The sequence below is a fragment of the Dermochelys coriacea genome, chromosome 1 (genome assembly GCF_009764565.3).
Source record: "Dermochelys coriacea isolate rDerCor1 chromosome 1, rDerCor1.pri.v4, whole genome shotgun sequence".
Lineage (NCBI taxonomy): Eukaryota > Metazoa > Chordata > Testudines > Dermochelyidae > Dermochelys > Dermochelys coriacea.
Window position 1 is genome coordinate 22,881,024 of NC_050068.2, and position 23,712 is coordinate 22,904,735.

General features: G+C 41.4%; 1 protein-coding gene across 6 annotated transcripts in view; it reads right to left on the minus strand.

Moving 5' to 3' along the window:
• Positions 1-23,712, minus strand: part of GRM5 (glutamate metabotropic receptor 5) — a 367,684-nt gene that overhangs the window by 64,125 nt on the left and 279,847 nt on the right. For all 6 annotated transcript variants that reach the window (XM_038378367.2, XM_038378328.2, XM_038378350.2 and 3 more), the window contains exon 4: positions 9,535-9,770. In XM_038378367.2, coding sequence (XP_038234295.1) covers positions 9,535-9,770 — 236 coding nt within the window. The remainder of the gene's footprint in view (positions 1-9,534; positions 9,771-23,712) is intronic.

Here is a 23,712-nt window from a genome sequence, read left to right on the forward strand (position 1 = left end):
GTCACGTTGAGATGCACCCTACAGGGTTTCCTTTATAACCTCCGAGTATTAACAACATGTTGGCAGCACTGATACAGCCAAGGGAGAGTAGACTGGATGCTACTCAGCCTCACGTGTCATCAGCAAAACTGTCAGCTACATTCCAGCCATCTTTATCATTGATGAATTGCTGCACCACGCACCCCCTCCCACACCCAAACTCCCTCCCAGAGCCTGCACCCCAATCGCCTGCCTCAGCCTGGTAAAAGTGAGTGAGGGTGGAGGAGAGCAAGCGACGGAGGGAGGGGGGATGGAGTGAACAGGGAGCGTGGCCTCAGAGAAGGGGCGAGACAGGGGCATGGCCTCAGGGAAGGGGTGGGGCAGGGGGCAGGGCAAGGATCTTTGGGTTTGCGCGATTAGACAGCTGGCAACCCTACTGGGCGGGCATGTGGAAGCCCTGGCCATGCCTTAAGAGTGTGCAGCCAGCAGCTCGCTAGGCACCAGCCAGCACAAGTGCAGCAAATGCCCAAATGTCAGGTGGACCGCGTCTGCACATGGGGCCTGTCAAGGTTCCTTCCCTACTCTGAGCTCCAGGTTACAGATGTGGGGACCTGCATGAAAAACCCCCTAAGCTTACTTTTACCAGCTTAGCTTAAAACTTCCCCAAGGTACAAACTATTTTACCCTTTGCCCTTGGACTTCCACTGCCACCACCAAACGTCTGGGTTTATTTTTGAGAAAGCGTTGTTTGGAAACATCTTTCCCCCAAAAATCCTCACCAAAATCTTCCCCTCTCCCCCGCCTGGGGAAGGCTTGATAAAAATCCTCACCAATTTGCATAGGTGATCACAGACCCAAACCCTTGGATCTTAAGAACAATGGAAAAAGCATTCAGTTTCTTACAAGAAGAATTTTAATATAAGAAAAGGTAAAAAGAATCACCTCTGTAAAATCAGGATGGTAAATACTTTACAGAGTAATTAGATTCAAAACATAGAAAATCCCTCTAGGCAAAACCTTAAGTTACAAAAAGACACAAAGACAGGAATATCCATTCTATTCAGCACAGCTTAATTTTCTCAGCCATTTAAAGAAATCATAATCTAACGCATATCTAGCTAGATTACTTACTAAGTTCTAAGACTCCATTCCTGTTCTGTTCCCAGCAAAAGCATCACACAGACAGGCACAGACCCTTTGTTTCTCCCTCCCTCCAGCTTTGAAAGTATCTTGTCTCTTCATTGGTCATTGTGGTCAGGTGCCAGCGAGGTTATCCTAGCTTCTTAACCCTTTACAGGTGAAAGGGTTTTTCCTCTGGCCAGGAGGGATTTTAAAGGTGTTTCACCCTTCCCTTTATTTTTATGACAGGGCCCATTGACTCTTCTGCCCTGGGGCCCGGAATTGCTGTCGGGGGGGCAATTGTTGTGAGCAATTTCATATGTAATGGGAATAACTGTGATGTGGGCAGTCATAAGGGAGAATAAACAATGAGCTCTACAGTATCTTTTCCAAACAGTCACTATTCTGGTTACAAGCTCACATTAATCCTTAGGGGTCCATCCTGGACCTGAGAAACCTCCCTGACAGAAGTGTAATCACAACCAATACGTTTCTGTGAAATATTTTGTTCTCCATGAATTGGCTTTGTCTCGTGGAAATCATGTCATTAAAAAATTCCTGACCATCTTTCTGAAGGATTGCTGTGTGCCTGCACTGGGGAACAAAAGGGGGCTACATACAGGGGCCTGTGCAGGAAGGGAAGTAGCTGCTGCCAAGTGGCACTGGCCACTCTCTCTCCTTTGAAGGCTCCACCCCACCAATGCACCAGTCAGAGCACCAGAGATGGCACAGAGTGGGAAGTAATCTGTGCCAATAACAGAACTAGCTCAGATTTCATCCATCCTGGGGAAGCAGGGGCCAGATTGTGGCTCTGAGAAGCACAATTTGGTTCCTTCCTTGTTGTTGGGCAGTGAATCAATGTGCTTGGCCCTTACTGGAGGAGGATGAGAGGATTACAATCCAGTCCTTAATCATGTCTAAAACGTAGGAGTGGTGCGAAAGTTCACAGGGGGAAAATATGTCTATAAAACTGTTTTGTCATTGAAAACCATTTCATGCTGGTCAAAAGATGAAAGGTGACCTAAAAGATCTTTCCCTTCTCTCATCTCTGGTCCTAATTTTCAGAGGTGCTGCACTCCCACAGCTCCTGTGAACATTGGGTGAAGTGGTGGGTACTCAGCTTCTCTGAAAACCAAATTTCCTGGGTCTATGACTGAGTATGAACTTTTTTTTTAAAACCTGCTAATTATTTGTTTCATTCTCCTGAGGTAATGTTTTTTCCTAATTAAAAATAATAGGCATAATAACTGTAACGATAGATTACATGTAAAATCCACATTAATCGAAATTAAGTGGAAAATTGAACAAGCGTATTACATTACAATGCACACAATTACTCAGCCTCAAAATTAACAGCTCACAAACTGTGCTGTTAATTAAAGTGGCCGATAGAATGAAGCTGACATGCATCAGCAATAATATTTATTTTAAAATGATATTCCAACTGTCTTATTACCAATGATGGCTTGAAAATGTAATAACTTTACTCTGAGTTGTAGGAACTTTTGTTACTGGTCTTTGTGCTCCTGTTTTATAGAATTATTACCCAGTCTTTCATTACATATTTGATCTCTCTCAGTTCACCTGATAAATTGTAATGAGACTGCTTAGCTCTTCATAGAAGCGGCTAGCAATCGTCAAAGGACATCTGAGGGAATTACCTGTTCTGGTTTCTGTAGCTGGGGAAAGCATTTCCTTTACATGTGATTGCTTCCACTTGCCACAGAGGGGCAAATTTGCCCCACAGCATGTGGCTGTCAGTCTGCAATACATCAAGGTTCTGTAGTTAGAGAAAATTTATTTCCTTCACTTTGGTTTTTAGATTATTTTAACAATACCGAAACACTAAAAAATTGAGATTTGTTTGCATTAAAGTCCCAAATCAGAATACTCCCAAACTTTGGGAAAATTTCGACCTGGATCCAGACTTTATCCTTGGCCTGCATCTCTAATTCTTTTACAAAGTCTAAAGTGACCTGAGGCCAGTTCACCAAGCATTGTTTAAGCACATGCCTAACTTTAAGCATACAGGTATTTCCACTCTCCTCAGTGGGACTATGCATGTACTTAAGGTAAGGCACATGCTTAAATACATTGCTGAACTGGGTGTTAGGCCCGTATTCTAGAAAGCACTTCAGCAGATGCTTAAATCTATACCCGTTTAGAACAGCATTTAAACATACCGTTAAAACTTCCAAGCATGTACTTAAGTCCCATTCTCTTCGAATGGAACATACACATGAATGTACACTTTGGCACATACTGAAGTACTATCCCCAGTAGAGATCTTCCTGTAGATGGTAATGAGGATGAAACCAGTAGCATTCAATAGAAATTACTCTTAAACAATCAGTAGAATCTAATGGAGAACAACAATGAAATTCTATTTTTATACCACCATATAGAATTATATACAATGATGCCCCTGGTGTAGAATACCATGTGCTGGTTTAAAATGTCCATAGAAAATATATGATTCTTTTCTACTACATGCTGCATGATTTTCAGGATTTACTTGCAAAAAGAAAAGGAGTACTTGTGGCACCTTAGAGACTAACAAATTTATTAGAGCATAAGCTTTCGTGAGCTACAGTCTCTAAGGTGCCACAAGTACTCCTTTTCTTTTTGCGAATACAGACTAACACGGCTGCTACTCTGAAACCTAGGATTTACTTGCTCTGTCTTGCATATTCACATAGGGGAAGAATTTAAAAAGAAGGAAACAAACCCACTTATTCAATTTTCCAACAAACCCCTTTTTGCTTTCTCCCATGCTGCTCCTCACACATGGGAGGTGCCCTCTGTAAACATCTGCAAAGCTGCCTCATTAGCCTCCTTCAAAGTCTCTTCGCTTTGAGGCCTACAAAAAACTTAACACAAGACAGCTGATGTGATGAGACCAATGGCTATCATAATGAGGCAATGTTATCTCATTGTTTCCTTGTACGCCCCTATTTGTCTGTCTATATCCATCAGTTGTCTCTTGCATTATACTTAGACTATGAGCTTTTGGGGGCAGAGGCCATGTTATTATTCTGTGTTTGTACAGTGCCTAGCACAATGGGATCCTGGTCCACGATGGGTTCCTAGGTGCTACAGTAATACGAATAAACAAAACAGTAACTATTTGAGCCATAAGCCCCCATATTAGAGACCTCCAGACTGACAACAACAGATTGGCAAATTCAATGGATAAATTCCTTGCCCCATTGATGTCAATTGCCGTTTTGTTAGTAACTTCCATGCATCCACCCTATGCCTTATTTTGGTGAGGTTTCAGTTTGCCTAGAGGGAAGATGTGTTAGGAAAACATTGTTGCTCGGAAGAAAAGGCACTAGGAATTTGGAACTCTGTGAATATTTTCTTTTGAGAAAGAGGGAGACATTGATATATACTCAGGCTGCAAAGGACTAAAGTTATATAACATCAAGGGGCTGGCTTACCCTCTTGTGACATGGTGCTGGTGTTGGAGATTCATCGACTTCAGTGGAATTACTCAGCTGCTTAGACCTATGCTCATGTTTACTTGCCTCCTGAACGGGGGGCCTTGGTTAATCAAAAGCATCTGACTGGTGCCAGAGGGGAAGCACACTCCAATTCTTGTAAAAACCCAAGTATTCTTGGGCTATCGAAAGTCTCCAGTTCAAGGTGTATTTTAAACCCTTTGCTCTGACCCTCAGTCTACTTAGGTGGCTCACATCAATTCTCCAGTGACACGGAATTGATAACATGGAGCATGAAGTCAGATAAGTCTGCAAACTTCTCCCTTTCAGTAATGCTCTAGCTGGGGAGAAAATCAATGTACTTTGCAACAGCAGTTGCAGTGGCACCTGTTTGGATTAGGTAAATATACTCAATCTGCAAATGAAAAATGGCTTGATGCTAAAATCTTAACTTCAACATGAATCAAAGTATATGTGAAGAGATGGAAACATATCAGAAGTTGATAGAAATGAAAGAAGAAAAGCTATATTCATTTGGGGCTGTTTTTCATGGGCTCTTTACTTTATCATCACATTTTCATTTTGCAGTAACTGTGTAACAATGACTGTGTACATTTTTTGCTACTATAAAATGAGATCTACAAGGCTAGCATCACTCATGAATCTTGTGATAGGATGTTCACACCACACTGGAGTGGTAGAGCTTAATGGAGGCCTCATGGGCCTGCCAGACCCTATTCCAGAAAGGAGCAGTGGAGGTAAGTCCTCCAAGCAGCTTAGGGAGGCTGCACGGGAAGCAGCCAAGTGGAGGGAGGCTGCACAAAGCAGCCAGTAAGGGGCCAGCAGACTCACATAAAAGGATCTGCAAAGCCAGAGATAGTCAGTTGCTGTGGGGAGTCCAAGGAGTGACGACTGTATTCCTAGTGGGCTGCAGGAAGGGTAGCATTTTGGACAGAGAAGTTGCTTGGGGGGACCAGGGGAGCAAGAGGGAGCTCCTGGCTGGCTACTGAGACTTGCTGGCTGAATATCCTGAGAAGAGGGCAAAGAAGGTGCTGGAGCTGCAGGGAAATGGCCCAAAGAATTGACATACCATTGAGCGAAGTTCAGGAGCTGCTATCTACAATGTCCCTGGGTTGGGACGCAGAGTAATGGACGGGCCTGGGTTCTCCCACTCGCAACTGGAGAAGTGACTAGACTATTGAACTGAGCTACTGCACACCTGGAAGGGGGAAAACACAGATGGTGACACAGCTGGAGGGCCAATTTATGAAGAGTACACTGCAGTAGTTGGACTGAGGCAGGTCTGCAGGCAGATTCAATGATGGGAAAGACACCACCTGGAGAGTGCACTCCATCTGACAGAGCTAATCCCTGTGATGGCCAGCAGGAGGCACTGTTACAATGAGTGGACTCCATCACAATCTATACACTTTGCATTTGTGAGGGTGAATCTATCTCATCATCTCAATATACAGGGATTTGAAAGCACAGGCTAGAGTTTTCAAACATGGAAGACTAAGTTTATGTAGCAAAATCCAGATTTAGGCATTCACATATGCAAATTTTTGGCTATAACTCCTATTACTTATTTCAATATTTTTAAAATATATTGTTTATATCAATAGTTGTTATTATCAATATGACATTACTGAATTAAAATGAAGTTGTTGACTATAGGTCAAATTCTGCACTCATGTGGTGACCTAAGTGTATTGCTTATTCACCAAGTTGTTCTTTTAACTATTACCTCATCCACCCCCTCCGTCCCACCTTCTCATTGATATCTTCTTGCCACTGTCCTAGACTATGTGGTCTCTGGGTAGCGGTTGTGTTTTTTTAAATTTTCTGAACAGCTCCCAGCACAATTGGGAGTCCTTTGACTGGGGTCGCTAGAAGATACTGTAATAATTTTTTATGCCACTCCTATTGAGCTGAAAATATTTAATTAGATGAAATTAAGGGTAAAATTCTGCTCTCTTAGCATGATAAATATGACACATCAACAATATATTATTTTCAGCAATAGACTTCAAAGCATTTTACTAAGATGCGCAAGTATCAATATCACCCTTTGTCTAATCATGCCAGAAGAACAAGAGACAGTGTCTGTGGTACAATTAGGCCACAACTTTACTCACTTGAAATATTTGGGAGTACCTGGCAATAAATAGTGCAGGTCATCATTATTTCCTTAACTGTTTCCCCATTTCCCACTTCCCATCCTGGCTACAGCAAGCCCCTTGCTCGGATCCCAGTGCCCTCCCCTCATATGGGAGTTATTGGGGGCTGGTTTCCTGCTATACCTGGTTTCCTGAATCCTCCTCCTGCAGCTTCCTTAAGGGATGCACTGCACACCTGCCACATTTTTTAATTTACTAAGTTGTGATGTGTGAACCTCCCTCCCCAGCCTACTGTGGGGATGGTGAAAAAAACCACCCCATCTCAGTCAGTCTGACAGGGAGGGAAAAATTCCTTCCTGGCCCCCAAGGAAAGAGGTTCATAGATTCATAGATACTAAGGTCAGAAGGGACCATTCTGATCATCTAGTCCGACCTCCTGCACAGCGCAGGCCACAGAATCTCACCCACCCACTCCTATGAAAAACCTCAGCCATGTCTGAGCTATTGAAGTCCTTAAATCATGGTTCAAAGACTTCAAGGAGCAGAGAAGTCTCCCTCAAGTCAACCATGCCCCATGCTACAGAGGAAGGCGAAAAACCTCCAGGGCCTCTCCAATCTGCCCTGGAGGAAAATTCCTTCCCGACCCCAAATATGGCAATCAGCTAAACCCTGAGCATATGGGCAAGATTCACCAGCCAGATACCCAGGAAGGAATTTTCTATAGTAACTCAGATCCCATCCATCTAATATCCCATCTCAGGGGATTTGGCCTATTTACCCTGAATATTTAAAGATCAATTATTTACCAAAATCCCATTATCCCATCATACCATCTCCTCCATAAACTTATCGAGTAGAATCTTAAAGCCAGATAGATCTTTTGCCCCCACTGCTTCCCTCGGAAGGCTATTCCAAAACTTCACTCCTCTGATGGTTAGAAACCTTCGTCTGATTTCAAGTCTAAACTTCCTGGTGGCCAGTTTATACCCATTTGTTCTTGTGTCCACATTGGTGCTGAGGTTAAATAATTCCTCTCCCTCTCCTGTATTTATCCCTCTGATATATTTATAGAGAGCAATCATATCTCCCCTCAACCTTCTTTTAGTTAGGCTAAACAAGCCAAGCTCTTTAAGTCTCCTTTCATAAGACAAGTTTTGCATTCCTCGGATCATCCTAGTAGCCCTTCTCTGTACCTGCTCCAGTTTGAATTCATCCTTTTTAAACATGGGAGACCAATGATGATGGGTGATTAGCATAATGCCCCCATGGTTCCTGAAGGCATCCGGTCTGACTCTGATTCAATGGGTGGGAAGGTGGCTGATGCCAGCAGGATCCCAGTGAGAGAAGGCTGCTCTGGAACTGCCCGGGGTACAAATAACACACCCTCCTCTGGTCACCTGGAAGGTCAGTACCCTCCACCGAACCTGGTATGGCCACTTTCTGTTCCTCTCTGCTTGATCTAGGTAAGCCTTCTCTGTCCTCCCCCTCTGTCACCAATAGCAGAGGAAGTTCCTATAGGGGCTACAACCCTTGTTCTTTCAGTCTGCTGGACAAAGGACCCATTGCACAGAGTTGCAGTGAGCACATTTTACAAATGAGGAAATTGAGCTGGACAGAAGTGTAAGTCCAGACTTTCACATTTGGGTTCTAAAGGCAGACACCTAAATCCATCTTTAAGCACCTAAATAAATGGAAAGATTTTCAGGGGTGCTGAGCTCTCATTGACTTCATAAGGAAGCCATGCTACTACCGTGTGAACTGGAAGCTATTGTGAGAAAAACCCAAGGATTTGAGGCCAACCTCTGCAGCCCCCAGTTCTCTTGCTCCTGATGGCAACAATCAAAGAAACTCTGCAAGGTGAACATCAGCGTTATTAGCCAAGCCTTGTGTTCCCCTCTTGTGAGTTTTAACACAAGATGGTTAGATCACAGTAAAACTTAGGAAACTAAAGCATCATGATGACCAATGAAATTGAGCATAAAAACCATATTTACAAAACAATGCATATTGAAATGGACAACTTAAACAACCTGGACAGATTGATGGTGTCTGAATAGTGGTCACCATTAAATCTTTACCATTCGGAACTATGTTAATGACATGCAAAAAGGAATAATGAAGCAGTTAAGGGTATTCTAGCCTGGTCGAGTCTGCTCCTTTTCCAGAGTGCATTGATGTGGTAGCATTGGAAAAAGCACCAGAGCTGGAGAAAGTATTCAGAGAGACCAATTTGACAAATTTAGCCCTTCTTTTTCTGCTCACAAATTGTTAGCAAACAGATTCTGGGGAGCCTACATTTCATTTTCAAGAGTGACAAGCACTCAGGAGCCTAAATTCGATTGACTTTCAACTAAATTTAATTATGAAGATACTTAAATTAAATGTATTTTGGTCACTGCAGATAGTCACCTTGTGAGATTTTCAAAATTACCTAGGCCTCTAACTCCCAGTGAAACCAATGGGAGTTGGGTGCCTAGTCACTTTTGAAAATCCCACTAGCTGCTTCTCTGCATTTTCAGGCACCTCAATACATTTCAAAATCTGCCCTTAAGTGCCTACATTGGTTTTGAAAATGGGATGTATGTTCCTAAACCACTTAGATACTTTTGAGAATTTTTACTGTAAATGACAATAAGGTCACACAGGAAATCAGTGTCAGGTCAGGGAGCTGGACTTGGGGTCTCATAAGCAGGCTAGTACTCTAACTTCTTGACCAGTCTTCTGCTCCGTGGCAGATCTGGGATTAAAATTCCAGACTTTCTAACTTCCATTTCCGCAAACCTCACTGCCTCAACATGGTGTTATCTAGTTAAATCAAGGCTTTAACCTCAGTGATTTTAAGTATAAATACATAAATAAATCCAGCTGCTTACTGTTGCAAGTCTTGTTGTATTTAGTATTCTCTTGTGGATACCCCTTCAGCTGGCACTGGAACCTGTGCTGCCAGAATTCCTGAAACCAGGGGTTTCGGAGATTGGTTTCTGGCCGAAGCTGCAGGTAATAGTCATCAAACCATTTCACATCAGGAGACTGAAGCTTGATCGTTATTCCGCCAACAGCTTCCCGCTGATACCCGTCTGTCACATCGTACCTGTCTGCCCAGCCATCACTGCAGAGAAATAAAAGAGAGAAAACACTGTGAAGATACTGCTTCATGCACCATTCTAAAGAACAAGGGAAGTGCTCCTTTGCAAATAGCAATAGAAGCAAATAGATGCACACTCACACCAGAGATTTGGAGGGTGGAGTATCAGTAATACTTCTATTAGTAGTATTCAGCATCTTCTATTTTCTTACACTGAGCATTCAGTTGTAATCAGCATCTTCTATTTATATAGTGTATTCTTAAGCTTGTATCCCAAGGAATCCAGACCAGCATTATAAACCACTGCCCCAATCCTGAAATTGACTGTGTGCATGTGCACCTCTGCACTGCACTGAGCCCTGCTGACTTCAGAGGGGTGGTGCTTGTTTGGGGATATTCTAGCCAGGGGACAACTTAGTGAAAGTTCCACAGAATCTGTAATGGCATTGCAAAAACCAGACAGGAAGCTGGCTTTTAGAATCATGGCTAAAACAACATCACAGTAAACTGAGATGCCAATGGCAAACTACCAAATGATAATGGCCATCAAGCAGTCCGCTAGCGATTCTCCTCCACTTATTTCACCTAAAACCCCTCCAGAACTCTGACTCTGAACTCCAAGCAGAGCTGGTAGAAATACAGGAAAAAAGTCATGAACATTTCAGCGGAATTCTCCATGCACATTTTTTTTTCCTTTCACAGAAATTCAAAATTTTGATAACAATTTTCCAAAGAAAAATTAAAATTCGGAAAGTTTCATCTGGCTCCACCTCCAAATTTTACATATCTAAGCATAGTGTTGTCAACTACTGCTGTTTTATCATGATTGCTATATTTAGTATTGTTCATAGAGCCCCAGCTTCTGAGGCCATGGGATTATGGGAGAATCTTAGCTTTCACAGGGGAAAATAGAGAGTTTCTCACCCTCATCATGCATTTTGTAACATGCAGGAAGACTGCTGGAACTGCATGACCTCTATTCACTTCAGTGGGGCTTTGTGTTGGCACAGAAGTCTGCCTGTCCTCTACACAATACAGGATTGGGGTCATAGATTGTAAGGTCTATAAACATTGTACTTGCAAACACAGAACAAAAAGAACTGCCTGAAAGAACTAATAGTCTGATGAAGGGAAAGAAGGTGCTTCAGATTCAAAATAAACATTAAAGGGTAAAATGAGTTATTTACTGCAAGAGAGAATGAGATACATTTATGAAGGAAAAGAGGTAAGCAGTGATTTTTAGTTGATATCACAGAGAGACGTGCAGCATGCTGCTTTGAAATGTACGCTAAGACTAAGATCATATTAGGGATGGAAACAGGAGTTAATGTTCCTGAATATGCTAATGGGAATCAATTCTGGCAAAAAATCTAGCTTCCCCCAGAAGGATATTTACTAGTCCAAGGGCTGGAATCATTTACAGGTCTGTCTTGGTGCTATGATAAAAAAAAAAACATTTCAAACAGTTAAATGTAGGAATTACCTAAATAGATTTAATATATTCAAAATGGTCATCTCATTGTCAGCAAGATTTTAAATGTTTCCCATATAGCAAAGTCCTATAGAACTGAACAACAAATAGCAGCTCTTCTATGGGTTTTTTCAATCATCCTAGCAGAATTATGTCCATACTATAGAATTGTATAGGATTGTTTAAAAAAACCTAATTCCACACCTTTAGAAAGGATCTTATTTCTATAGTAAATGTCATGGGTTGTTAAAGCAATAATGATAAAATACTTAGGTGATACTAATGATTAAAGTTTTGGAATATTAGAAATGAGAATTCTAGGCCACATGTTTTCCATGAACTGACTCCTTGTTTCAATAACATTGGAAATAGTCCATCTTAGCTTCTTTGCACATCAGAGAACTAGGGATTTTTCATATGAAATATAGATATTTAACAGAATTTTACAGGCAACATCCTTATGTTCTGAGTAGGTCTAAAAGGTATGGAGGGAGGAAAATGAGATAGGAAAATATGCATGCAAAGAGATACAGAAGTACTAATAAAGCAACCTCTCAGGTGCACTGGAAAGGGTGTTATGCACGATATAGCAAATGGCCATGAAGAATGGTACAGAAGACTCCAGAAGAAGGCACCCAGCACAAAGAAAGGAGTAAGTGCATATGCTGTAACTATTGAAATGCTGGTTGTGCTAAGATACGAAACAGGGGGTTCATCTTTTCAGTAGATAAATAGTCTAGAGCAGCTTCAGCCCAGAGAATAAGATCAGTCCATGTGAAGACTACTTGGGTGGAACAGTGTAAGAATTTAGATAAGAACGGTGTCCTGTCCCTTTAAATGTTTGAGCACTCTCCCCTCCCCTGTGCAAAACCTTGTCTTTGTTTCAGTTTTGCAGCCAGAACAATAAAGCAAGCACAGTGCACAGATGTGTTTCTATTTGCTCCCTCTATGTTTCTGTCTATCTCCTTCTCTGTTTGATCCAGAAATATAACATTCAATGACGAGGAATTTATATCCCAGGAGTGTCCAGTGCTCCCACTGATTGAACATTAAGAAGAAAAAGTACGTAAATAATACTGTGAAAAAGGGGACAAAGTTCACTTAAAGAAAAGGAGTACTTGTGGCACCTTAGAGACTAACAAATTTATTAGAGCATAAGCTTTCGTGAGCTACAGCTCACTTGAGCTGTAGCTCACGAAAGCTTATGCTCTAATAAATTTGTTAGTCTCTAAGGTGCCACAAGTACTCCTTTTCTTTTTGCGAATACAGACTAACACGGCTGCTACTCTGAAAAGTTCACTTAGAGGCACAGGGTGTCAGACTCCTTTTTTTTGCTCCTGGGACAGTGGGAACCAGCCATCTAGAGGGGACAAGTAGGTAAATAAAGATAGAACAAAGGATACAAGTTCTGCATATACTGCTAGAACTGTTCAAACAAAGCAGTGAAGGGGAAGTAAACAGCCATCTTTGCTGACCATGTGCAAGCAGGCAGCCAGGCAAACAGCCTGCTGCCTGCACGGAGGGTCTATAGCCAGCAGAGGGAGACCAGACATGCCAAACCCACAAAAAATGCAGAAATTGGACTTGTTTTTGGCTTAATTGGCTTGTGACTTGCTTGTTGGCTAGTTATTGACTTGTTGCTTCTTTTTTTGATCACCTCCCTGCAAACAGGGGCGGGGGGGGAGAGACAAGTAGAGCAATGGGCAAGCAGGGGTAAGGGGGGAGAGAGTCAGAGTGCAGAGCGGGCCCACCACAGTCCCAGACTGCATGCTGGGAGGAACTAGTCACATAGAGTGTTGCGGTTCTTAGGGATTGGCTTGTTTTGGCCTTGTTTTGAAGTGGGATTAGCTTGATTTTTGGCTAATTGTGAAAGTTGGGGTGCTTATTTACCGCGTGAAAGTTGGCAACTGTGATGGAGACCAAGCACAGCCAAAGGAAAAATTCTGCAGTTTGCCATGTAAGCAGATGGCCAGCAGAGGGTGTACAAATAGTGCAGTAACAAATAAAAACAGTTTCCTTGTGGCAGGAGACGTCCAGGAGGCATGAAGGTCAACAGGAGAGCGGTGAAATGGTATCTTTTGTGGGCAATGCTGGTGAGTTTGATGACAACTGTGAATCATGGGCGGCGTACCTCAAACGTTTTGAGCAATTTGTAACCTGCAATACCTTTCCAGATGGACAACGGGTTTCAACCTTGTTGATAATGATGGGTGAGAAGACATGGACTGCTGTGTGACCTATTATCTTCAATGGTGCCTGGCACTGCAACGTATACCACAATTATTGCAGCTGTTCAGGGACATTTTTCTCCTATTCCATCAGTGATACCAGAACGTATCAATTTCATCAACATCACAGAAGTGGAAAGTCAGTAGAACAGTTTGAGGTTGTCAGAGAAGGTTATCAGAGCACCATCAGTTTTGACAAACACTGAGTGATGCCCTGCGTGACCAGTTAGTCTCTGGATAATGCAATGACCAGCTCCAGAAGACGTTACTGACTGTGTAAGTGCCTACATTCAAAAAGGCTGTTGATGTACAATTGCAATGGAGACAACAGAGAAGGATTCTCTGGAATTTAATGTGAACCAAAAAGTTCATCTCATGAATCACTGAGACAGGATCATGGGGATGTAAGGAATTTCCATGTGGTTGTAGTGCAGAAACTACACATGCTGAAAAGGATTGCTGGGCGTGCCAGGTTATTTGCAGAAAGTGCCAGAAGAAAGGACACATTGCTATGAGCTGTGGGAAAGTTCAACGATCAGCAACACAGAGTAACTATAGATTCAAGAAAACATCTATGACAACTGAACCTAAGAAAGGATGGAAGTTGGAAATTCATAATCTGGAAGAAGACAAGAGCTCTAGTGACATGGACCAGGATTTATCACTACATGTGATAAAGGAAGTATGGGCTGGATGAATGCACTATAAGGTGGGTAGAAAGCTGGCTAGATTGTCGGGCTCAACGGGTAGTGATCAATGGCTCCATGTCTAGTTGGCAGCCGGTGTCAAGTGGAGTGCCCCAGGGGTCGGTCCTGGGGCCCGTTTTGTTCAATATCTTCATAAATGATCTGGAGGATGGTGTGGATTGCACTCTCAGCAAATTTGCGGATGATACTAAACTGGGAGGAGTGGTAGATACGCTGGAGGGGAGGGATAGGATACAGAAGGACCTAGACAAATTGGAGGATTGGGCCAAAAGAAATCTAATGAGGTTCAATAAGGATAAGTGCAGGGTCCTGCACTTAGGATGGAAGAATCCAATGCACCGCTACAGACTAGGGACCGAATGGCTCGGCAGCAGTTCTGCGGAAAAGGACCTAGGGGTGACAGTGGACGAGAAGCTGGATATGAGTCAGCAGTGTGCCCTTGTTGCCAAGAAGGCCAATGGCATTTTGGGATGTATAAGTAGGGGCATAGCGAGCAGATCGAGGGACGTGATCGTTCCCCTCTATTCGACACTGGTGAGGCCTCATCTGGAGTACTGTGTCCAGTTTTGGGCCCCACACTACAAGAAGGATGTGGATAAATTGGAAAGAGTACAGCGAAGGGCAACAAAAATGATTAGGGGTCTAGAGCACATGACTTACGAGGAGAGGCTGAGGGAGCTGGGATTGTTTAGTCTGCAGAAGAGAAGAATGAGGGGGATTTGATAGCTGCTTTCAACTACCTGAAAGGGGGTTTCAAAGAGGATGGCTCTAGACTGTTCTCAATGGTAGCAGATGACAGAACGAGGAGTAATGGTCTCAAGTTGCAATGGGGGAGGTTTAGATTGGATATTAGGAAAAACTTTTTCACTAAGAGGGTGTGAAACACTGGAATGCGTTACCTAGGGAGGTGGTAGAATCTCCTTCCTTAGAGGTTTTTAAGGTCAGGCTTGACAAAGCCCTGGCTAGGATGATTTAACTGGGACTTGGTCCTGCTTTGAGCAGGGGGTTGGACTAGATGACCTTCTGGGGTCCCTTCCAACCCTGATATTCTATGATTCTATGATTCTATGTGTTATTGCAAGCTGGATTCAGAGATGGCATCTGGGTTACACCTTTGATTGAAGGAGTTCTTACAAGAATTGAACTTGATACTGGAGCTGCCATCTCATTGGTTTCTGCATCTACCTATCAACAGACTTTGTCACAAGTTCCTCTGGAAGAAACATACATGATTTTGAAGACTTATACTCCAGGTGAAAGTTCAGCTGGATGGACAATCAGTTGTTTTACTCTCATGTGTGACTGAAGGAAAGTATCCACCATTATTTGGCAGATTTTGGCTTGAGAAGCTCAAGGTGACTTGGACTTTTATTGAGGCAATCACAAAAGCACCTAAAAATCTTCAGGAAATACTGGACAGATACTCTAAAGTTTTTGAAAAGGAGCTTGAGCATTGTCTTTGTGAAAATTACTGGTAAGTCTGACAGCCAGCCAAAGTATTGCAAGCCCACACCTGTGCCTCTGCTCTGAAGCCTCAAGTGGAAGCTGATCTGGACCATTTAGTGAACATTGGAGTCTTGTCACTGGCTTCATATAGTGAGTGAGCTACACCCATTGTACCAGTGATCGAGACGGATAGCTCAGTCCGATTTTTGGGGGATTTCAAAGTGACATTGAATCCAGTTTTTTTGTGCAGACCAATATCCATTACCTCATACTGAAGATTTGTTTGCTACTCTTAGTAGAGGACAGTGTTTCAGTAAATTGGATTTGCTCAGTGCGTACCTAAAAATGGAGATTGATCTGGCATCTTGCAAACATCTCACAATCAGCACACAAAAAGGCTTATTTTGTTACAACAGATTGCCTTTTGGAATCACGTTGGCACCAGTCCTGTTCCAGAAAGCCATGGATGAGATTCTGAAGGGAGTGAACAGAGTTTAAGTCTGCTTAACTACTACAGTAAATTCCTACATAATCTGGTAACAGTACTGGCACCTTGACATGAACTGTTACAAGCAAAGATAAAATAGAAATGGACTTAAGAGTATGAGTATACATTTAAGGAAGCAAAGAAACTGCTAACATCAGCCAAAGTTCTTATGCACTTTGATGCTTTGCTACCATTACAATTGCTTTGTGATGGTTCACCCTCTATATAGTTGGTGCTGTTCCCACATTTTTCCTAATGGCATGGAGAAATCAATTGCATTTGCATCACAAACACTCACTACTCCTGAGAAGAATGATGCACACACAGAGTGAAAAGCTCTCAGCATTATCTTTGAAATTCGGAAGGTCCATGCCTATCTGCATGGTAGATATTTTACCTTACTGATGGATCATTACCCGTTACTTTTGATTTTTGGACCAAAACATGGAATTCCATCATTAGCTGCTGTTCATATTCAACAATGGGCATTGCTACTTTCAGCTCATTCCTATATTATTCAATTCCACAAAGGGACTCAGCGTGGCAATGCTGACGGGCTGTCATATCTACCATGCCCAAGCTCCTGTCAACCCAAAGAAACTTCAGACAAAATGTTCTATCTCAATTTAATGGATAGGTTATCAATTTAATGGATAGGATAGGTCAGCACTGTTATGAGAGAAATGGATTTAGCATAACTTGGAGTTGACATAACCCGCAGTCAATTGGTATACTCAACCACCATAAGCTGGAAGCGAGGACACCACATAGTGAAAAGGAATTTGGCCTTGCTTAGGCAGACAAAAACAGCTTCAGCTGCCGTGTTACTAACAAGGATAGATACAGTGAAATGACAGATTTATGGGAATGGAAGAGAGTGTGGATAATTGACCTTGAGTCTCTGTAAGTTTCTACTGGGTGTCTAACTATAAGTTTCTTGCTGAAGTTGCTTTGCTGATAAGTAGAATAATGATTTATTATTTGCTGTTCCTAGGGAAATCATTAGCATATTAGGGGCCATTATGAGATATGTGCTTTTTTCTGGAGAAACCTATAAAGGGTTTAGTGGGAGTGTATACTTCGGAAAAGTCTGAATTTTTATGGGCTCGGAGTCTGACAGCTACCTCCGCAGCTGCTAGGAGGAAGACTGGTCACCGGAACCCTACTGCTGTCACTCCATACCACCTCAGACTTTGGTTAATTATATTTTGGTTTGTCTAGACTTTTGCTGTAGTTTGATGTGTGCTTAGTACTCAATTAAAAAAAGGATTTTTGAATGGAAGCACTCTTTTGTGTACCAATCATTTCTCAGAAGGAGTTTCTGTGTTCTCCATGGATTGATTTCCTGACATTGCCTGGAAAACAGAGATTAGTTACTATAGCTTTGGGTTAAGACAACTCGGTAATGTTACTTAGCAAAGATATCAACAAAAAAACCACTAAGGATGATGTGCTTTCTCTTGTGAGGGGAATGGTACTAGAAGGTACAGTGTTGGATCAAAAGAAACCCCAGTTTACACAATTCATGTCAGGTCACTGTGAATTATCTGTGAATAATGGTTGTGTCTTATGGGAAATGTGAGTGATCATTCCAAAATCACTTCAGTATCAGGTTTTGGAAGCTCTTCATGAAGGTCATTTTGGCATTGTGTAGATGAAGTCAATAGGCCTGGAATCTTGTCTTGTGGCCGGGGACTGACAAAGACATTGAGAGGAAGGCAAAGTGCTGTACTACATGTCAGCAAATTCAATATGATCCTGGCCCAGCTTGTCCACATCCTGGGTCAATGCCTCAGACTCTTTGGAAAGGTATTCACATAGACTTTGGTGGACCATTAGAAGGTTATATGATTTTGGTTGTTGTCAATGCCCATTCAAAATGGCCAGAAGTTTTCAGAATGTCTTCTCCTATAGCTACAAAGACAACTGGACATCTTCGTACCTTGTTTAGCAAATTTGGTTTACCATTACAGTTGGTGAGTGACAATGGACCTCAGTTCTGTTCTGAAGAATTTCAGAGGTTCCTAGCTTCAAACGAAATTCAGCACATACGCTCTGCTTCATACCATCCTGCTGTACATGGAGTAGTGGAACACTTTGTACAAACACTAGAGCATACTTTAAAAGCTAACAAGTCTATTTTGAGACATCAGCAGAAACTGGACAATTTCTTGCCGGTATACAGGAACATATCACATGCTAGTACCCAGGAGTCACCTGCAACTCTTTTCTTGAAGTGGTCTTTGCATACCTGTTGGGACCTTTTACATCCTGATATTGCCTCATGTGTTCAATGTGAGACTTGTCAATATTCTTTTCAAGTTGAAGACTTGGTGTGAGCTTGCAACTACAGTTGTGGAGTGAAATGGGTACCTGGAGAACTTGTAAAATGCACAGGATCTGTTTGGTTCATGGTTAAATTATCCAACAGCATTTTATGGAAATCATATATGAACCAGTTGCAGCCTTGACAAGTACCAGACTCCAGGGATGTTCCAGTAGGACTTTCTGATCCTCCTATTGAACCACTTTTGTTACAACTCCTAATATAAACAATTTGATGGAAGAATCTCAGGTACTGGATCCGGTTGATTGCATACTCAATCTATCTGATATCTTACTACCTACTGTTCTTGTTTCTCAGGACACTGCCACACTACCATCACCACAATATCCCAAGACAGTGTGAAAACCAGTTGTGCACCTGAGCTTATAAATTGTTTAGCTAGTAAATTGCTGTTCCAGGGCAGAATAATCCCTTGCAATTCAAGTCCACCTGCAACTCTTAGTTAGGTCATATGGTGTTTATTGTTAGCCATGAAAATGATAATGTATATGTGTTTGGGAAGTGTTTTAAGGTAGGGCAGAAGAATGTGATATCCCATCCCTTTAAATATTTGAGCATTCTCCTCTCCCCCATTCAAAATCTCACTTTCCTGTTAATTTCAGTTTTGCAGCCAGAATAAAGTAAGCACAGCACACTACTGTGTTTCTATCAGCTCCCTCTGTGTCTGTATCTAGCTCTTTCTCCTCTGGGTCCAGAAATATCACAGACAGAGTCGACATGTCCTCAGTAAATACACAAGCCTCTCCTTTCAGAGTGGTAGCCGTGTTAGTCTTTATCAGCAAAAACAATGAGGAGTCCTTGTGGCACCTTAGACACTAACAAATTTATTTGGGTATAAGCTTTCATGGGCTAAAACCCACTTCATCAGATGCATGGAGTGAAACACTTTCCATGCCTGTCATTTGTAGAATGCTGGGTACTTTCACTCCCATCTGCTCTCTGAGAGGTTTTGTGCGGGTATTTTTGGGTGGAGCATTTGACTTCTCTTTAGTCTCTCATCTCTTTTCCCCACAATGCCACCCTAGTTTATTTCTCCCTGGCTATGTCTAGTGCTTTGGCTACTGCCTTAGGCATTAGAGTATGTGCACTACTGATTTCTGCCCTTTTTCCAACAGTGCAAACCAGCACCTGCCCTCACTATGCACTGTAAAGCACATAGTATATGGCTTTATGGCTATATGGAGTATATGGCTGCATCACTCTATTTGTTTCTCCATTTAAAACAATCCAGGCCCCTACCTTAAAAGTTTAGCTCTTTGGGCAAGTTCTCCATTTTATGACCACTCGACTTAGCTTGAATAGGCAGTGCCAAATGCATTTCTGTCTTGATTTCATAGCTTATGTCTATATTCATGTAAGGATGGATGGCTCTTGACCTCAGCCTGAGTAGCCTGGTTGTGTTCTGGAGAGAAGAAGAGGGGGCAGGAGGGAAAGAAAGATTCTGAACTTCCAGGCCAAAGACATTACTGAAGCCCTAGAACTGATGTGCTCCCATGGCTTCTGGCCCCACTCCTCCTCTGGCTCATCCCTTCAAACCACCTTTTTCTGTGTCTCTCTACACCCTCAAAGGTTTGTCCCTAAACATTTGGGGACAGATCTCCAACTGGTGTAAATCAGTGGAGTCATCCCAAGCTGAGGACCTGACTGTTAGTACATATCAAAGTGGCATAGTAAGCAGAGATGCCCACCTCTTTGCCACGAGGTGAGAAGGTTGAGATCAGAAGGAAATCCCATTGGAAAGACTTTGGGACAGCAATAAAGAATTCTGTATGGCTTGAAGTATGATCCTTTACTTAACTCTGCCTTTGTATGCATATGGTGTGTGGGTATGTGTGCACGCAAAGAAATGTGATTAAAAAAAAATCAAATGCCATATGCAAATTTTCTTAAAATCTTACCACAAGGAGTTATAACTATGGTTGATCATCAGGAAATCCTGGCTGCTTGGAAAAATAAACAGTTCTAGCAGCAGTGGTAAAAGGCTCACACGGCGATTTTTACAAGGTATGTGGTCATGCATATAACTTATTCATCATCTTTTCATGACAGAAGACTATCACTAAAAGAAAGATGACTATGCAATGAGCAGACATTGCTGCTGCTAGTATACTAGACACACGTACACAGCAAGGGATACTATTTTCAGGATCATGTCATCTTGTCCACTTGCCCGGTTCTTTAACTTTTGTCTTTGTATTCTATGCTGTCAGCCTAATGACTGGTGTTTTCTTATTAAACCATCACATTGTAATGTACGGAAGTATCTTGAAGGATTGTATCACCATTTATGGATCTTTTAAAAAATTTTTTTTAAATGCTTGCACACCCAAGATAATAAACAATTACATCATGAAAGAGGAGGGAAAAATTGGCATTGCTCTCATTAGTGTCAATTATAGCTAAACTCACAACAAGAGATCACAAAGTAAACTCCACCAGGTCTTTAACCAGTTGTTAAAAGTGAAACACTAAAAAAATGTATTATATATAGAGCTAGGAACAAATGTCACAAAAATTCACTGAAAAATGCAATTATTTTGGAGCACCAACTAGTGAATTCAGAATACTAGTGAATTCAGGTTGAACTCAGTGAATAGTTTTGGCTGAAAAAATGGATTTTTTTAAAGTCAAAATGGTTCTTTTCAGCCACTTCAAAAAGAAACATTTTGAGTTTTCATTTTGAAATGGTGCTTTTTTGTTTCTTAATTTATGTAACTTTTTAAAACGGGTAAGAAAAATACTTGAAAATAACTCAGAAGAAAAAAACCTGAAAAAGTTATTTTGGGGTTGAATAAATCATTTAATTAGACCAGAAACCATTTTTTCTCTTTTTTTAAATTTTGGTGAGAAAAAAACTGAAAAAAAAATTGAAACATTGTTTTTTGCCACCTGAACCAAAAAAATCAGTTATGCGTTTAGCTCAAATTCAATGTATTGTACTCACACATACATATATATTTGTACACATACATCTTATGTGTGTGTAGATATATGTATCTATACACACATATTTTACATATTAAAAATATGTGTGTGTACAAAGTACATACATGAATATATATACACATATCACATGTATGCAAATTCATCAAATACCAACATTTAGTTTAGCGATACAGGTGATTCTATCGGCAAATATTTTACTAGTCTATAATTGTTCTGTGTATTCTGAGGAAAAAGGATCTTCTTCAAAAATACCAATATGCTAGCCAATCTTCAGTTAAAAACTGACCCTGAAGAAAAATTTGGTAGAGAGTTAAAAGCTTTATTCTGTAAAACAAAAATATGAGAAAGATGATCAGGATCAAAGAATGTGTGCATTCTCTTTTCTAATTTTATTTGGCAACATATACACAAGAGTATACATCTTGCATTTACAGTATCTTACAGATGTCAAAAAGGATGTTCCAATCTGACAGATGTGTTTGTTTGCAAATATGGCAGACCATAGTGAAATGCTGACACACTGAAGTTGCAAATGGACATATTTTGCTCTGTTATGCTAATGTAAGTCTGAGACAATACCACTGACTTTACTAGAGCTCCACAGAGCAGATTTTGGTCCACAGTTTTCCATATCTGACATTATTGCTTATTTGCATGATTACATTACCACAGGTTTTCGCCCACCAATTGTACCTGTGATTTAAAACTGTCTCCTCTTGAAACTTCTGCATTTCAGAATAGCAGCTTCTTTTGTGACCAAAAATGCTACAATTCTTGGCATATTTTATGACCCTTTTATGCCCTAACCATTGGATTTAGCCTTCTCTCAGTAAGTAACACTGCTTCTGGAGAGAGCAGACTGGATAATACACTAGAAAATGTACCAACGCACAAGCCTGTGGGTGAACTAGCTGATCTAATAGATTGTTTTCTATTTCTAATTTGTATGGGTTAAAACCACAGCTGCTGCCTGCAGGTGTACTGGGAGGTTCAAGGGAACAGGCGAGAGGGCATAAGAATTCACTTTCTTGTACAAAACGCATCCAAAAAGCTGTGTGTGCTTGTGTAATAACCTCACTTACAGGAGGAACCCCAGACCATCAGCACTAAAACTGGAATCACCACTGCTTGAGCTAACAGAGTAACTCTTCAAGCTTGGAGCACTAATTGACACCTTTTGTATGTGAACCAGATACTAAATGAAACAAAAATCTATGCCAGGATAGGCACTGTCAGCCATACTCCCCTCCCCCATGGTGTATCCCAGAGACCACTCTGAGGAGAGCCCAAACTATACGTTGGCAAAGTTGTAGCAAGGACTGCAAATGGGTGCGCTGGAGGCATTGTGCCAGCTATCAAACTCATAATGCCACCCGTCATTGTCATGGGGGAAATGCAGCATCTCCCCAGATCAGCCCAATTCCACTTCTAGTAATCTTTAAATGGCCTGTGAGTCCATGCAAAATGCATAAATTAAATCTCTGTCAAGCCTTTGAAACATTTTCAGGGCATCAAAACATAAAGCTGCCACTTAAATGTCGTGTTTTGTCAACGAGTTGCATGTAATCAATGCATTATTATTATGTTTTATTGTTTTTTGTGGTAGTACAATCCTGACTGGGCCTTCCGATGCAATCTCCATTGTGCTGAGCACTGAAAACGACAAGAAGATGCAGCCCATGGCCTGAGGAGTTTACATTCTAATTTGGTTCAAGATGTAACGGGAATGTGATGCACAACAGGAAGGGAAGGGTGGTGAGAGCCTGAGGGTAGCTATAAGATCTGTTGTTACATATGTTAGTTATTTCACAACTTGAGAGTTCCAAATAATCAGAATTTAAAAAAATAAACAAACACGTCATCATCAAAATTCAGATGCAGGATGCTGGATGAGTGCTATTGCTACTTAACATTAAGAAGTGGATTTCTCTAACTATTTAACTTGCCAAAAGAGTTATTTTGAACAAAAGGAAATCTGCAATTCCTTCCTCACACACAGACTGCCATAGTAAGCTCTCTACTACTGCATTAATGGAAGAAATGACTCTGCCTAATAGAAACACTTGGAAGACATGAGGATGTCTAGTCACAAATGAAATTATTGCATACTTTTGCAGTTTATATGTATTAGTCCCCGATACTCATAGATTATAGTCTCACTTATTTATCTAGTCACTTTCATAATTGATACTCTGCATGACCTCTAAGGATTCAGATTTTGTATTTGTTATTAGATTTTTTGTTTTGTTTTTTCCAGATTTTGCAAATAATGAACATTGACTTTTGTTATGTATATGCTATTTCCATCTTGTCCATGTATTTATATATGCTTTG